Source organism: Ascaphus truei, chromosome 8, assembly GCF_040206685.1.
Source record: "Ascaphus truei isolate aAscTru1 chromosome 8, aAscTru1.hap1, whole genome shotgun sequence".
Classification (NCBI taxonomy): Eukaryota; Metazoa; Chordata; class Amphibia; order Anura; family Ascaphidae; genus Ascaphus; species Ascaphus truei.
In genome coordinates this window covers 3,931,098-3,946,061 of record NC_134490.1, presented here as the reverse complement: position 1 = coordinate 3,946,061, position 14,964 = coordinate 3,931,098, and the positions used below count along the sequence as shown (strand labels likewise).

The 14,964-nt window shown below is 50.4% G+C and overlaps 1 protein-coding gene across 2 annotated transcripts in view; it reads right to left on the bottom strand.

Moving 5' to 3' along the window:
* Positions 1-1,824: 1,824 nt before the first annotated feature.
* LRMDA (leucine rich melanocyte differentiation associated) overlaps positions 1,825-14,964 on the bottom strand; it is a 522,263-nt gene continuing 509,123 nt past the window's right edge. The window contains exon 6 of one of the 2 annotated variants that reach the window (XM_075610344.1): positions 1,825-2,076. In XM_075610344.1, coding sequence (XP_075466459.1) covers positions 2,007-2,076 — 70 coding nt within the window. In that variant the 3' untranslated portion in view covers positions 1,825-2,006. The remainder of the gene's footprint in view (positions 2,077-14,964) is intronic. The other variant, XM_075610346.1, reaches the window with a different exon arrangement.

Here is a 14,964-nt window from a genome sequence, read left to right as displayed (position 1 = left end):
CTTATTTGGTATATCCCTGTATACCTTTCCTTTCTAAAAAGATGTCCAACCTTTGTAGGGTTAATTACTTGGGTAGCATACAAGTGATAAAAAAAAAAACCGGCTGTCAAAGGAGCAAAAAATTCTCCAATTGCATTAAAAGGGAAATCTTTACAAATATAAAAAGTCAACAATTTTGAACAGTTTCACCACTTCAGATCAGTTAATTAGTTTTGCAAGTAACGTTTTCATGGAGCAGTTCCTACTACCCGTATTATTTTAATCTTCATTTTTGTGGCAATTTTCAGGTCCGGGGACCCCTCGGTTCCTGCAATACTTACTGAGGAAAAAAGCTGGTTTAAATCTCTTTCAGGGGAAACAAAATGGCTGCCAAATATCGGGCCAATACGAAGCTGCATTACGGGCCAATACATCATCGGTTGTGGCTTCCTATTGGATGGCCATTTAAGTCCCTTATAAAAACCAGGAAGTAATACCGGTGACTTTACCAGTAAGTATCTCAGGCCCGGGTGAGTCTCCAGGCCTGAAAATCGTACGGTTTAGTTCTGGAGGACCCCGCGGATCCAATCCTGTAACAATAATGGGGGTTAGGGTGAATTGCTCCTTTGAACTACCAAACGGCCAGTAACCTATAGCCCAGACTATACCATACACCCTGCTTGTATAAGTGCAGGTTAGGGAGGTGCTCCCTATGGTAAACTATGAATCTGCAGTGACCAGTGTTATTAGCAAATCATATGCGGCCATCTTTATTAGGACCGGGAGAAAATGTTTGTCATTATTTCTCCAAAACTACTGTACGAGGCATGTAACCAGGCTGAAAAAAGTTAGTGAAACTTGGGGGGGGAAGTCCAGCTACGTGGCACTGTCCAGTTGCCCACGTATATAATCAAGATGCCAGATCCCACTTTGTGTGGTCCCACGTGTGACTTTTGGGCTGCCATGTGAGCACCAGTTGTGTGAGGTGATTAGTCTCAGTGTCCGTCCCCCTCCCCCCTGCCCCCCTCTCTGTCCCAGTCTGGTCAAGCGCTGGTCTGCAGCTGCCTGTCACACCGCTGGTCGGCAGCAGCTTCAGGCCGGCCTGTCACTTCCTGTTCCACATCTTCCCGGCAACGTGGAGACTGATCCCGACAGCCCCGGCAAAGTCAGGCAGGAGAGAGCAGCAGGGCAGCCTGCCACGGACTGAGCCTGTGTCATTTCACATAGGGATGAGGCTACAGCAACATGTAAACACCTTTCGGCGCTTCTATAGCGCGGTTACAAAGTTGCTAAGGACAATAGTGTGGTGTATATAACAAAGGTTCATGATCCTATCTGCATAAGAACCAGTGAACTCTATAAGCGCTGAAGGAGCGACTCCGTGAGGGTTTGAAACATAGATTGTAAGCTCACCTGGCCAGGGACGGTGCCTGTAACATTCCTACGTGCTGCGTACCACGCGCTATACTGTAATTGTGACGAGCTTTGTGGCCCATTGGGAGAAAAGCTCAATACAAAATATTGTTATTGAACAATATAAGTTATTATTATTATTATATTAACGCTATTAACTGCAGCTAGGCCAGCAATGCTCAAAGCAGACAGGTGTTAGTGTTTGGGACAGGTGTTAGTGTTTGGGACAGGTGTTAGTGTTTGGGACAGGTGTTAGCGTTTGGGACAGGTGTTAGCGTTTGGGACAGGTGTTAGCGTTTGGGACAGGTGTTAGTATTTGGGACAGGTGTTAGTGTTTGGGACAGGTGTTAGCGTTTGGGACAGGTGTTAGTGTTTGGGACAGGTGTTAGTGTCTGGCTGTCCACAGACAAGGAACACACATTTTCTTTCATTTAAAAATTATATTTTATTTAATCAACCTTAAGGAAACAAAGATACAGACAAAGCAGGATCGGATCTTCTGGCTTCCCACTTGGTCTGCCTTTCCCTTTTCCTCTCTCGCCAGCTGAGAGATTCCAAAGGGATAAGAGGACGGAGCAGCGTCCGATGCTCAGAGAAGCTGGAGTCAGAGCTGGTCATCGCGGATAAATCTGTTGCCTTCGGAGTGTTTCCCGTAGTAAATGTAGCGACATTTCCCTAAAACACCTAAAACAGAAAGCAAAGTGAGGACGAGATACAGGGAAAGGGGTCTCGAAGCAGCATCCCACATTCAGCAGGACCCCCCCAACAGGTCAGGATTTCAGGATATCCCTTTTAAGCTTTAATCCCAGGTAGCGACACTTATTTAATATGCACGACAGTGAAAGCACTTAGGCATGCAACATCTTGTGTATCTTATAGACTGATCCACATTTAATGGCTGCTCCGTTTCATACATCCTGTGCCATTTGCTGGTGCAGTTTTTGCATTTGGGCCAAAAGTGAACATCTGACATAATTTAAGCTGTGAAAAAAGATCAACAGTGGCAGGTAAGGTGTTGCATACGTGAGCGCTTTCAGTTATTAATAAAATAAAATGTGTTTCTAAAATAATAATAATAATAACAGCATGTTCTTGTATAGCGCTGCTAGTTTTACGCAGCGCTTCACAGAGACATTTTGCAGGCACAGGTCCCTGCCCCGTGGAGCTTACAATCTATTGGAGTATTGGAAAAAAATGGAGTTCAAAGGTCATCAAAAACGCTAAAATATATGTTCTGTTAACAAAACACATCCCCCTGTTTCATCGTCTTCATGTGCTCACATTAAATATAATATAATATAATATAATATAATATAGCCCTGAGCACTGCATCGCTGGGATGGCTGCTGCAGCCACTGATTGAGCCGCCTCTGCTGAAGCTGGGATATCCTTAAAACCTGCCCTGTCTTGAGGACTGGAGTTGAGCCCCCCGGCCTAAGGAATAATAATACAACGGGGGCTGCCCCTTTAAATAAAACATCAGGAAAAGAACGCCGGCAATTGCAAAAGAAAAAGAATTACAAAAACGTCAGACTGTGACACAGAAGGGATGGAGCGAGGCGCCGCCGCCACGTCAGGTTAGTGATGGAGCGAGGCGCCGCCGCCACGTCAGGTTAGTGATGGAGCGAGGCGCCGCCGCCACGTCAGGTTAGTGATGGAGCGAGGCGCCGCCGCCACGTCAGGTTAGTGATGGAGCGAGGCGCCGCCGCCACGTCAGGTTAGTGATGGAGCGGGGCGCCGCCGCCACGCGAGGTTAGTGATGGAGCGGGGCGCCGCCGCCGCGCGAGGTTAGTGATGGAGCGGGGCGCCGCCGCCGCGCGAGGTTAGTGATGGAGCGGGGCGCCGCCGCCGCGCGAGGTTAGTGATGGAGCGGGGCGCCGCCGCCGCGTGAGGTTAGTGATGGAGCGGGGCGCCGCCGCCGCGCGAGGTTAGTGATGGAGCGGGGCGCCGCCGCCGCGCGAGGTTAGTGATGGAGCGGGGCGCCGCCGCGTGAGGTTAGTGATGGAGCGGGGCGCCGCCGCCGCGCGAGGTTAGTGATGGAGCGGGGCGCCGCCGCCGTGCGAGGTTAGTGATGGAGCGGGGCGCCGCCGCCGCGCGAGGTTAGTGATGGAGCGGGGCGCCGCCGCCACGCGAGGTTAGTGATGGAGCGGGGCGCCGCCGCCGCGTGAGGTTAGTGATGGAGCGGGGCGCCGCCGCGCGAGGTTAGTGATGGAGCGGGGCGCCGCCACGCGAGGTTAGTGATGGAGCGGGGCGCCGCCGCGCGAGGTTAGTGATGGAGCGGGCCGCCGCCGCGCGAGGTTAGTGATGGAGCGGGGCGCCGCCACGCGAGGTTAGTGATGGAGCGGGGCGCCGCCGCGCGAGGTTAGTGATGGAGCGGGCCGCCGCCGCGTGAGGTTAGTGATGGAGCCGGGCACCGCCGCGCGAGGTTAGTGATGGAGCGGGGCGCCGCCGCGCGAGGTTAGTGATGGAGCGGGGCGCCGCCGCGCGAGGTTAGTGATGGAGCGGGGCGCCGCCGCGTGAGGTTAGTGATGGAGCGGGGCGCCGCCGCGTGAGGTTAGTGATGGAGCGGGGCGCCGCCGCCGCGTGAGGTTAGTGATGGAGCGGGGCGCCGCCGCCGCGTGAGGTTAGTGATGGAGCGGGGCGCCGCCGCCGCGTGAGGTTAGTGATGGAGCGGGGCGCCGCCGCGTGAGGTTAGTGATGGAGCGGGGCGCCGCCACGCGAGGTTAGTGATGGAGCGGGGCGCCGCCACGCGAGGTTAGTGATGGAGCGGGGCGCCGCCGCGCGAGGTTAGTGATGGAGCGGGGCGCCGCCGCGCGAGGTTAGTGATGGAGCGGGGCGCCGCCGCGTGAGGTTAGTGATGGAGCCGGGCACCGCCGCGCGAGGTTAGTGATGGAGCGGGGCGCCGCCGCGTGAGGTTAGTGATGGAGCGGGGCGCCGCCGCGCGAGGTTAGTGATGGAGCGGGGCGCCGCCACGCGAGGTTAGTGATGGAGCGGGGCGCCGCCGCGTGAGGTTAGTGATGGAGCGGGGCGCCGCCGCGCGAGGTTAGTGATGGAGCGGGGCGCCGCCGCGCGAGGTTAGTGATGGAGCGGGGCGCCGCCGCGTGAGGTTAGTGATGGAGCGGGCCGCCGCCGCGCGAGGTTAGTGATGGAGCGGGGCGCCGCCGCGCGAGGTTAGTGATGGAGCGGGGCGCCGCCGCGCGAGGTTAGTGATGCAGCGGGCGCCGCCACGCGAGGTTAGTGATGGAGCGGGGCGCCGCCGCGTGAGGTTAGTGATGGAGCGGGCCGCCGCCGCGCGAGGTTAGTGATGGAGCGGGGCGCCGCCGCGCGAGGTTAGTGATGGAGCGGGGCGCCGCCGCGCGAGGTTAGTGATGGAGCGGGGCGCCGCCGCGCGAGGTTAGTGATGGAGCGGGGCGCCGCCGCCGCCACGCGAGGTTAGTGATGGAGCGGGGCGCCGCCGCGCGAGGTTAGTGATGGAGCGGGGCGCCGCCGCCGCGCGAGGTTAGTGATGGAGCGGGGCGCCGCCGCGCGAGGTTAGTGATGGAGCGGGGCGCCGCCGCGCGAGGTTAGTGATGGAGCGAGGCGCCGCCGCGCGAGGTTAGTGATGGAGCGGGGCGCCGCCGCGTGAGGTTAGTGATGGAGCGGGGCGCCGCCGCCGCGCGAGGTTAGTGATGTAGCGGGGCGCCGCCGCGCGAGGTTAGTGATGGAGCGGGGCGCCGCCGCGCGAGGTTAGTGATGGAGCGGGGCGCCGCCGCGCGAGGTTAGTGATGGAGCGGGGCACCGCCGCCGCGAGGTTAGTGATGGAGCGGGGCGCCGCCGCGCGAGGTTAGTGATGCAGCGGGCGCCGCCACGCGAGGTTAGTGATGGAGCGGGGCGCCGCCGCGTGAGGTTAGTGATGGAGCGGGGCGCCGCCACGCGAGGTTAGTGATTTAGCCGGGCGCCGCCGCGTGAGGTTAGTGATGCAGCGGGGCGCCGCCGCGCGAGGTTAGTGATGGTCGTAATCAGAAAAGACGCTGTCAGGAATGAAGATGAGGATGAAGTGCAGCAAAATCAGACAATAGGAAAGGAAATCCCTGCCCCGAAGAGCTTACAATCTAAGAGGATTGATGGGGAATTTACAGAGACAGCAGGTGAGGGAATAAGTGCTGTAGATGGCAGTGCTCGGTCACAATGGGTGGTAGGAGTGACTGACTGTGGGGAATTAGCCAGGAGTGCAGGCTATTAGGATGCTTGATTTGTGGGGCAAGTTTTAAGGTTAGTCAGCATTAAAATGAGAGGTTAACACACTTTACAGGGGAAGAGATGGCAGGGAGGCGTGGGTGAGAGCAGGTGTGTATGTCTGGGTTTAGGTTTATGGGAGATCCCCAGCAGCAGGAAGGGTGTGAAGAGAGGATTTGTGTGGGTGTTTTGTATTGAGGGGGTAAAGAAGTTGATGGAAGAAAGGTGTATAAATAATGGTGCAGTGGGGAGTGGGGAAGTTGGAGAGAACAGAGACATTAACAAAGGAGTGAGGAAACAGTAAACAGAAAAAGCAATAGGAAGGGCATAGTGAGATGCAGGAGCAGAGACTTCACAGGTATTGGAGAATAGGAAGAGTACAAAGAATCACAGCGTTTCGAAAGTTACGTTTTCACAGTTGCAAAGTTGTTGTACAGAGTTCAGATCTTCCTCAAATCTTCCCCTCCAATTTCAACTCCAAAATTAACTCTGCCACACAGTTTAAGATGGGACATACAGCCAAATAGCTTCACAGCCTAGGTAGTTTGTCTTAGGCCGCGCTTATAGTGCCGGCGACGCGAAGGTCAGGCGACGGTCGCTGGAAAATCAAATAGAGATGACTTCCAGCGATCGTGACCAATCCATCGCTCCGTCGCGTCGAGCTTACTATAAGCGTACATGACGGCGGCAATGGCATTTGTTTTGCCGCGACATCACTATAAGCGCAGCCTTAAATCTTTAACTGTGCATGCAATGTCTTGTATATAATGTATACCCGGTTCACTTATGTAACTGTATTTGTAGCCATGTATTACTGTATTTGTCATTTTAACTCTATGCCCAGGACATACTTGAAAACGAGAGGTAACTCTCAACGTATTACTTCCTGGTAACACATTTTATAAATAAATACATTAATTAATAAATACTCTGAGCACATGCAATTGAATAACACTTAAGGGAGGGGTCTGCCTATCAACTCACAGAAACATATCCCAATACTTAATTAAATCTTAATTGATGTTGACACATGGGATGGAGGTGTGGGGGGATGACGATAGTTAAAGTCTGAGAGCAGAGAAGGGGAATTAGCCTTCACTGATCAGGCAGAAGACCCATACGGTAGCACCAAGACACCCCACTGACTGCAGCGGATAGCTCTGATAACCTGTCGCCTGTCCTAGCGCTACGGTCACTGTGACAACACAAGGCTTGTAGTGGCAGCAAGGAGGGACGCAGGAATGTGCAGCGTGACAATACGTGAGGAATCAATAGTGACATGCCACGAAAGGGCGCAAGAGAGGTGTGGAGCGAGAGGTCTCTAGGGTCACGTCACACTGTTACACTGATGCAGAGACAAACAAAGATACATTGTTACCAACATATTGTTACAGGACATGAAATAGCGTCAGGGAATTACAATGCTGCTGAGCTGGACGTGTGAAATGACCCCTTGAGTGCCACAAATGTGTTGCTCGCTCCTCCGGCACTCAACCGATGAAACAGTTGTGCCTTGTTTAATGGCTGTTACCAATTCTGATAACCTTGGGGCAGTACACACACTTTTGAATGTATAAATCCCTAATACATAGCCATTATATATATATATATACTGTATACACACACAGTGGTTGACTGAAAAAATCTACTCGCCACCTAGTACCAAACGTGTGCTGCTTGGGCCAATATTTACTCGCCCGGGGGTTAAATCCACTCGCCCGGGGCGAGCAAATGTATAGGTTTGTCGAACACTGTATATATATATATATATACATAATATTTTCATGCTGTGGAAGTATTCCAGATGTTAAAATACAGATATAATCTGAGGCGATAACATTGTACATAAACTGTATATAGAACTAGCTAAGTGAGTACACAGACACTATAGAAATAATACAATGCTGATGATACCGCACACAGTATGCAGAATACAAACTACCAAACCCCTCCAGGGTTTCTCAGGCAGAAAATAAAACACAAAATCACCCATTGTTGTAACATTTTATACTATACTATTTATACTATGAAACAAAAAAATGAATCCCAATAAATGTCGGAAAATAAGTGAAATATAACATGTCAATGTTTTAATTTTCATTTAATTACCTTTTTTAATTGCTTGAGAGGTTTTGTATACAAAGGGAATGTGTTTTTTTTATTCTCTGCCCCCCCTGTGGTTTGGATAAAATATACTCGCTGCTAAAATACATCACACATAGAAATATAGCTCTGCTAACCCAGAGCACGCACACGCTATGTACATACTGTACTCCTGCTAACCCAGAGCACGCACACGCTATGTACATACTGTAATCCTGCTAACCCAGAGCACGCACACACTATGTACATACTGTAATCCTGCTAACCCAGAGTACGCACACGCTATGTACATACTGTACTCCTGCTAACCCAGAGCACGCACACGCTATGTACATACTGTACTCCTGCTTAGGCAGAGCACGCACACTCTATGTACATACTGTACCCTCCTGCTGAACCAGAGCACGCACACGCTATGTACATACTGTAATCCTGCTAACCCAGAGCACGCACACGCTATGTACATACTGTACCCTCCTGCTGAACCAGAGCACGCACACGCTATGTACATACTGTATTCCTGCTAACCCAGAGCACGCACACGCTATGTACATACTGTACTCCTGCTAACCCAGAGCATGCACACGCTATGTACATACTGTACTCCTGCTAACCCAGAGCACGCACACGCTATGTACATACTGTACTCCTGCTTAGGCAGAGTACACACACGCTATGTACATACTGTACCCTCCTGCTGAACCAGAGCATGCACATGCTATGTACATACTGTACTCCTGCTGAACCAGAGCACGCACACGCTATGTACATATTGTACTCCTGCTGAACCAGACCACGCACACGCTATGTACATATTGTACTGCTGCTGAACCAGAGCACGTACACGCTATGTACATATTGTACTGCTGCTGAACCAGAGCACGCACACGTTATGTACATATTGTACTCCTGATAAACAAGAGCACGCACATGCTATGTACATATTGTACTCCTGCTAAACCACAGCACGCTGACGCTATGTACATATTGTACCCCCTGCTTAGGCAGAGCCGCACATGCTATGTACATATTGTACCCCCTGCTTAGGCAGAGCACGCACATGCTATGTACATACTGTACCCCCTGCTTAGGCAGAGCACACACATGCTATGTACATACTGTACTGTACCTCCTGCTTCGGCAGAGCACACACACGCTATGTACATACTGTACTGTACCTCCTGCTTAGGCAGAGCACACACATGCTATGTACATACTGTACTGTACCCCCTGCTTAGGCAGAGCACACACACGCTATGTACATACTGTACCCCCTGCTTAGGCAGAGTACACACACGCTATGTACATACTGTACGCCCTGCTTAGGCAGAGCACACACACGCTATGTACATACTGTACCCCCTGCTTAGGCAGAGTACGCACACGCTATGTACATACTGTACACCCTGCTTAGGCAGAGCACACACACGCTATGTACATACTGTACGCCCTGCTTAGGCAGAGTACGCACACGCTATGTACATACTGTACCCCCTGCTTAGGCAGAGTACGCACACGCTATGTACATACTGTACGCCCTGCTTAGGCAGAGCACACACACGCTATGTACATACTGTACCCCCTGCTTAGGCAGAGTACGCACACGCTATGTACATACTGTACACCCTGCTTAGGCAGAGCACACACACGCTATGTACATACTGTACGCCCTGCTTAGGCAGAGCACACACACGCTATGTACATACTGTACCCCCTGCTTAGGCAGAGTACGCACACGCTATGTACATACTGTACGCCCTGCTTAGGCAGAGTACGCACACGCTATGTACATACTGTACACCCTGCTTAGGCAGAGCACACACACTGCATATTATGTACCAGATAATAAAACATAAGGTACACACCCTACACACCCAGTGGCCAAACACTGTACATTCTCAGATATATGTCTGCGTTTAGCAATCTCTCCTTTTTCTATGTGTGTCTGATTCCCACCTCTCTCAGACACACGGATGTAAGACACAGAACTCAGAGCCCCCCTGTCCCCTGACCCCCGCTGCCTCTCAGCTGTTTGCAAGATGTAATGTAACCTTAACTCCAGCCTGCTTATTATTCATGTATTCCTGACTCCGGCACTATTAACCTGATTGCACTTAACGTGAATCGGGAGGAACACTATTGGGTGACATAAAGGCCTGTCGCTGTCGGAATAGCTTTTGGTGATCAGGTTACTAAACGTGATTTATGTTTTAACCCCTTCACGGCAAGAGAAGTCTATCCAGCTTGTGTTTAACCCATTGCTAGTGTATTCACGGTAACAAATAATAGGCAGGGGGGTAATCAGTGTAGCCCTGTGTATGTAACATCCCTATGTGCTGCGCACCGCGCGCTATCCTGTCATTGTGACGCGCTTTGAGTCCCATTGAGAGAAAAGCACCATATGAAATAAAGTTATTATTAATATGACTTCTTGCCCCTACATGCAATATGGTAAGAGGTGGGCTAATAAAGAGGTCAGCACGGCACTGCCCGCCCTCCGCTTACTGAGATGCATTACCCCACTTGTCATTATACTAAATGTGGGCAGAAGAGGCGCAGGTGTCACTCCTCCTCGGGTATCAGGGCATCTTTACCCGCCCTGTGTCGGCATGTGACTGGTGAGGGTAACAAAGAACAGAAGGGGAAGTTTGAGGGGTGATCATATTCTGTTATTTGGGTGCGTCACTTTCCCCCCTTTTTATCAGCCCCCCCGAGTCCTGGAGAAGCAGATCTGTTAACGTAAGAACCTCACTAACTTTATTACATATATCGCTGATGGACAAAGACGACAAAAAGGGTGTTTAAAGTGACTTTAGCTGCAGCTGATAAGAGGCTGGTGCATAGTTGCACTTTATTGTACTTTGCAGGCATCGGAGGAAATGCGGAATAAGGTTTAATTAAAGTCTGTGCTGCATTGAGACTGAGTTCCAGGGAGGGGGGAGAACAGAGGACAGACAGACTGTAAGATAATGAGCACAAAACGGCAGGCAGGTGTTCTCTAGTGAGGGGGTATAGGAGGGAGATAAAGGGTGGGTGGGGGGGTATAGGAGGGAGATAAAGGGTGGGTGGGGGGGTATAGGAGGGAGATAAAGGGTGGGTGGGGGGGTATAGGAGGGAGATAAAGGGTGGGTGGGTGGGTATAGGAGGGAGATAAAGGGTGGGTGGGTATAGGAGGGAGATAAAGGGTGGGTGGGTGGGTATAGGAGGGAGATAAAGGGTGGGTGGGTGGGTATAGGAGGGAGATAAAGGGTGGGTGGGTGGGTATAGGAGGGAGATAAAGGGTGGGTGGGTGGGTATAGGAGGGAGATAAAGGGTGGGTGGGTGGGTATAGGAGGGAGATAAAGGGTGGGTGGGTGGGTATAGGAGGGAGATAGAGGGTGGGTGAGGGTATAGGAGGGAGATAAAGGGTGGGGGGGGGGGGATATAGGAGGGAGATAAAGGGTGGGTGAGGGGGATATAGGAGGGAGATAAATCATAGGAGGGAGATAAATTATAGGAGGGAGATAAAGGGTGGGTGGGAGGGTATAGGAGGGAGATAAAGGGTGGGTGGGAGGGTATAGGAGGGAGATAAAGGGTGGGTAGGAGGGAGATAAAGGGTGGGTGGGAGGGTATAGGAGGGAGATAAAGGGTGGGTGGGAGGGTATAGGAGGGAGATAAAGGGTGTGTGGGAGGGTATAGGAGGGAGATAAAGGGAAGGGTGGGGGGGCATAGGAGGGAGAAAGGGTGGGTGGGGGATATAGAAAGGAGATAAAAGGTGGGTGGGGGTATAGGAGTGAGATAAAAGGTGGGTGGAGGTATAAGAGGGAGATAAAGGGTGGGTGGGGGTATAGGAGGGAGATAAAGGGTGGGTGGGGGTATAGGAGGGAGATAAAGGGTGGGTGGGGGTATAGGAGGGAGATAAAGGGTGGGTGGGGGTATAGGAAGGAGATAAAGGGTGGGTGGGGGTATAGGAGGGAGATAAAGGGTGGGTGGGGTGGGTATAGGAGGGAGATAAAAGGTGGGTGGGGGTATAGGAGGGAGATAAAGGGTGGGTGGGGGTATAGGAGGGAGATAAAGGGTGGGTGGAGGTATAGGAGGGAGATAAAAGGTGGGTGGTGGTATAGGAGGGAGATAAAAGGTGGGTGGGGGTATAGGAGGGAGATAAAAGTTGGCTGTGGAATAGGATAGAATGAGCGAGTAAATGAGGACGGAGGAAGGGATGATAGGGAGTAATTGATGTGCACTGGGTGAAGTGCCCGTAAAAAGTACTGGTACTGTGCTTGATTGCAGGAAAGCACCATTCCATGAAGCCAGAAAGGCTCTTAAAGCCCCATTTTGAATTCAGGGCTGTGCAATGCGTTTCTGGCCTCTGGCTAAGAATGGGTTAAAATGTATCTTCTGTCTTTATAAAAAGAGTGAGAACATAAGTTTGTTTGTGTAAAAAAAAGCAGAATGACCATCGCACCTCAATCACTGTCACTGCGAGAACAGGAACAAGGTTTAGCACTGAGGGGGTTACCAAAAAATAAGAGAGACAAGTGACAGATAATCAAATGGGGAAAAAGAGAGAATAGAGAGAATGAGGGGGAGAGAGAGAGAGAATGAGGTGGGAGAGAGAGGAGAGAGAGAGAATGAGGTGGGAGAGAGAGGAGAGAATGAGGGGGAGAGAGAGAGAGGAGAGAGAGAATAAGGCAAGAGAGATAGGAGAAGAGAGAGACAGAACAAAAAGGTAAAAGAAGAAAAACAGTCTGGCAAGACAGAGAGCTGGAGACAGTGGGAAATAAATGTGGCCTCAGGGTGATAGGAATAGAGAGATGTGAAGGTTTAATCCCAGGCCAGGAGCAAGATCCAGAAATGTTCAGCATCAACTAGCCGGCAGCGGGTGTGTGATTTGCTGCAGCTGGGAGGGAAGAGAAAAGGGTGCGGAGAAAGGAAGCAGCCGGACAGAAATGGGGGCAGTGGGGATGGGCAGGGAGAAGTTCTGCAGATCCACTCAAGTACTTAACAGGATATACCTCTGATACTAGGGAGAGGTACTAAATAAAATCTCTTCCAAGCAAGAGGAGCCCTGGTCCTCGAGATTTTACAATGCAATGAGAAACTAGGAGGACATGTGAATGCTGCATAGGGTGTATATATAGTCCAATCCTAGTGGTGCCTATGGAGAAGCAGAGAATGGAGGATCAATAGTGTAGTTTGAGATTAGGGCGGTGAAATACTCAATGCGCAACTACGCCCAAGGATTCTGGGAATGGGGAGGCTGAGAAATGTGGGAGTCATCAGAAAACAGGAATGTATTGACATCTTATTTCCACGAAGCACAAACTTTTGTCACTAGAAGACAAAGGCAGACAGTTTTCCAAATTCTGTGGGAACACATTGTGTTATCTCCTTAATAAACCATATTGTGTCAAGGGGTGGAGTCTTCCCACCCCATTCCGAACACAAGCCTACATTACTCTCCCCAGCCACAGTTGACATCTCCTTCAAGCCCTTTACATATTAAGAAACCATTAAGCTGACACATTAAAAGTTATCTGCAGGCTAATGTTTCCATTATGTGCATCTTGGCTGTGGGACAAGCAACACTTTGTTCTCTGGATGTCATACTTTGTATAATGGGAGGGGGAGCCTCTTAACTCCTTGGATGACTTTGACAGGACTAGCTGCAATCTCGACATATGCTGTCAGTTGATGCTTTGTGTCTGGTTACACCGTGCTCAAACACATGTACTACAAAATAGTATCAATGGCAACACCAGTGGGGTTGCCAGCCAACCGGAGGCCTTCAGTAGACAAACACATTTCTTAAAACCAACATGAGTTGATAATAAAACTTTAGAGTCTCTTCCAATGCCCCAAACCAGTAGGATTATTTTGTGACCACTGTGAAGGTGACAATATAGGTACTAAAGAATTGTGTATTTCGTGTGCAAAGTGTTGCCTTCTCTCTAGTCCAATTATTTCTATATAATCTCTACTCTCCAAGGGGAATATTTTCATACAATCAAAACTGTTGAGAAACATGTATGCAGCCATCTCCGGGATGGGAAGTGTGGCAGAGTCTTTGAACTGTAGTATTACAATATTACAAAGATACGCCCTTTCCTCTGTTGCTCGACTGGTAAAACTCTGACACAGGCTCTCATTCTCTCCCGTCTCGATTACTGTAACCTCCTGCTGTCCGACCTGTCTCCCCTACAATCTATCCTAAATGCTGCTGCCAGAATCACTCTACTCTTTCCTAAATCTGTCTCGGCGCCTCCCCTGCTGAAATCCCTCTCCTAGATTCCTATCAAACCCCGCATCTCACACTCAATTCTCCTCCTCACTTTTAAAGCATTACACTCGTCTGCCCCTACTTACATCTCAGCCCTAATTTCTCGTTATGCACCATCCCGACTCTTGCGTTCTGCTCAAGGATGTCTTCTCTCTACCCCCTTTGTATCCAAAGCCCTCTCCCGCCTTAAACCTTTCCCACTGACTGCCCCGCACCTCTGGAATGCCCTTCCCCTCAATACCCGACTAGCACCCTCTCTATCCACCTTTAAGACACACTTGCTTAAGGAAGCATATGAGTAGCACCATGGCTAATACTACACACATGATACATAAAGCTTGGCCCCCTGCAGACGCACTTACCTGAACGCCCTCCTACTGTCTCTGTACGTTCTTCCTACCTACCAATTAGATTGTAAGCTCTTCGGAGCAGGGACTCCTCTTCCTAAATGTTACTTTTATGTCTGAAGCACTTCTTCCCATGACCTGTTATTTGTATTGTTATTTATATGATTGTCACGTGTATTACTACTGTGACGCGCTACTGTATGTATATTAATGGCGCTATATAAAGACATACAATACAATACTATCATTAATGCACAAGTCAACTTGGACGGAAACTGAGCAATATGAATATTTACTTTGCATCCAAGTACAGGACATACGTGAAAACGAGTGGTAACTCTCAATGTCTTACTTCCTGGTAACACATTTTATAAATAAATAAATACATTGAGCAGAAATGAGGGAAATATTCTGCGCGCTTTCGGCATGTTCTGGCCCGATAACATTTTGCGCTGGTTGGTAAATCCCCCCCTCCGGTCAGGGGCTGGAAGGCATTTGTGAATGTTTAACGCTTCATTGGACAAAGTCAGCATTTAGGGACATGGATGGCGCTATATACATAAAGATATACATACATTTATATAAACGGCATTGAGTAACAGAAATGCTGCCTCGGAGAAGCAGCAGAGATTAATATTTAGGGTATTT